This window comes from Eimeria mitis, genomic scaffold (assembly GCF_000499745.2).
Source record: "Eimeria mitis Houghton genomic scaffold, Emh_scaff3200, whole genome shotgun sequence".
NCBI classification, from domain to species: domain Eukaryota; phylum Apicomplexa; class Conoidasida; order Eucoccidiorida; family Eimeriidae; genus Eimeria; species Eimeria mitis.
Window position 1 is genome coordinate 1,995 of NW_013571540.1, and position 2,559 is coordinate 4,553.

A 2,559-nucleotide genomic window follows, 5' to 3' on the forward strand; every position below is an offset into this window, starting at 1 on the left:
AACCAACCAGAAAAAAGAAAAAAAACAACAATTTAATATTTTATTTTAATTAATTATTTTAATTTACTTTTATAAATAAAAAATAAACACAACACCACCCGGACCGCTGACGAGACCACCATACACCGATCCACTGTGCTGGCTGCTGCGGGCGGTCTGTTGCTGGGGTGTACATACACCTCAGAGTTTTGTTTTTTTTTGTAGAAATTTCAGTTTTATTTGATTTATTTTCATTCTTTTGACGTTTTTATAACGCCACCATTGCAGCAGTTGCTGCGGTTCAGCAGCAGCAGCAGCAGCAGCAGCTGCTGCTGCTGCTGCTGCTGCTGCTGCTGCTGCGACCGGGGCCCGCCCAGTATGGCTTCTGCGTGTTGGTGAGGGTTTGTTGTTTTGTTTGTTTATTTTTATGTATTTATTTTATTGTTTTTTGACTTTGTTTGTCTATTGAATGCATAAAGAAGGTCCTCTGCTGCTGCAGCAGCTCACGCCTATTATATTGTATACGCGCGAGCTGTACATACACCGCAGCGATTGAGGGTTTACAGCAGCAGCAGCAGCAGCAGCAGCAGCAGCAGCAGATATAAAAACCATAAAAACTCTTCTTTATTCAAATACTTTTGGGGCTGCATGCGTTCTCTCTTCTGCTGCAGAAGAAAAGAAAACCCTCAACCCAACACACACACACACTAACCCTAGGAAGCAAACATCACCGCTCTAGGGTTTAGGGTTTAGGGTTTAGGGTTTAGGGTTTGGGGTTTACCCGTTGAGGCTAGCAGCACTAGAGAGGGAAGCTGTCGCCAGCCAAAACAGCAAACTCCTATAGCAGCAGCAGCAGCAGCAGCAGCAGCAGCAGCAGCGGCAACAGCAGCAGCAGCAGCAGCAGCAACAGCATCAATAGCCGCCGCTGCAGTAGCAGCAGCAGCAGCAGCAGCTGAAGGCAGACCTGCAGAAGCAACAGGGGTACAGCAGCAGCAGCAGCAGCAGCAGCAGCAGCAGCAGCAGCAGCAACTCAACAGCAGCAACTCAATACGAACAGCAGCAGCAGCAGCAGCAGCAGCAGCACTAGTAGCAGCGTCAACAGTAGCAACGACAGCAACAGCAGCAACAGCAGCAGCAACAGCAGCAGCAGCAGCAGCAGCAACAGCAGCAGCAGCAGCAGCAAAGAGAATTTTCTTCGTTGAAAGCATCGCCTATAGAGTGTGTTTGAGCATAAGAGACAGACAACAGCAAGCAGCAGCAGCAGCAGCAGCAGCAGCAGCAGCAGAAAGAAAAAAAACAAAAGACAAAAGGAGAGAGAAAGAAAAAGGAAAAAAATAAAAAGAGAGAATGGCGTTTCTCGATAGCGACGCAGAACAAACCCCACAAACAATACAAAAATATAAAGCGGCCCTTGAGGCGGCGAAGCATGAAGACCACTACCAGTAAACCCTAAACCCTAAACCCTAAACCCTAGACCCTAAACCCTAAACCCTAAACCCTTGAGTCTAAACCCTTATGTGTAAACAATGAAAACGGTTTGTGCGAAGGGTTTGAGCTGCTGGAGACATTCACAGATTTTGCTTAAAAAATAATTAGGGTTTAGGGTTTAGGGTTTAGGGTTTAGGGTTTAGGGTTTAGGGTTTATGTATATTAGGTTTAAGATGAGGGGGTTGATGAGAGAACTAGGAAAAGATATAGAAGGCAACGAAGTGCTTCTCTTTGTTCCTTGCTTGGTTACTGCTCCAGGCTCCCCCTACGACCAAGCCCTGTAAACCCTAAACCCTAAACCCTAAACCCTAAACCCTAAACCCTAAACCCTAAACCCTAAACCCTNCACCCCCCCCCACAACCCGGCTCCTTTCTAGGGTTTAGGGTTTAGGGTTTAGGGTTTAGGGTTTAGGGTTTAGGGTTTGCGTGCAGGAATTTTTGTTTATCTACTTTCAATAAAAAAGGGGGTTCTCCTTTTGTTTTAATATTCGCCGAATCGATGGCCTCCTGGATAGGCGGAGAAACCCTACAGTTCGTTAGGGACCGTACGCTAAACCCTAAACCCTAAACCCTAAACCCTAAACCCTAAACCCTAAACCCTAAACCCTAGACACTAAAACTTAGACACTGAACACTAAACCCTAAACTCTAAACCCTAGACACTAAACCCTAAACGCTAAACACTAAACCCTAGAATGTAAACACTAAACCCTAGACACTAAACCCTAAACCCTAAACCCTAGATACTAGACAGAAACGCCGCCAGAGGAAGAAACCCTTCAGTGCTCCTATATGCTGCTGCTGCTGTGGCAACAGCAGCAGCAGCAGCAGCAGCAGCAGCAGCAGAAAAGCTGCTGCTGCAGTAGGCGCAACACGAGCACTGCAGCAGTTTCAACAGCAGCAGCAGCAGCAACAGCAGCAGCAGCAGCATCAACAGCAGCAGCAGCAGCAGCAGCAATAGCAGCAAATGTAGAATCATCGACGACCTCATATAATAAATGTTTCTGTAATATTATATTTGCGCTGCTTCTGCTGCTGCTGCTGCTGCTGCTCTTGCTGCTGCTGCTGCTGCTGCTCTTGCTGCTGCTGCTG

At 46.8% G+C, this 2,559-nt stretch overlaps 1 protein-coding gene across 1 annotated transcript; it reads left to right on the forward strand.

The window, feature by feature from the left end:
* Positions 1–357: 357 nt before the first annotated feature.
* EMH_0063300 (uncharacterized protein) lies at positions 358–1,317 on the forward strand (the record flags this gene model as incomplete). Its single annotated transcript, XM_013498129.1, has 2 exons — positions 358–374; positions 747–1,317. 2 exons carry the CDS (start codon positions 358–360, stop codon positions 1,315–1,317), a joined length of 588 nt encoding a protein of 195 aa, XP_013353583.1.
* Positions 1,318–2,559: the final 1,242 nt, after the last annotated feature.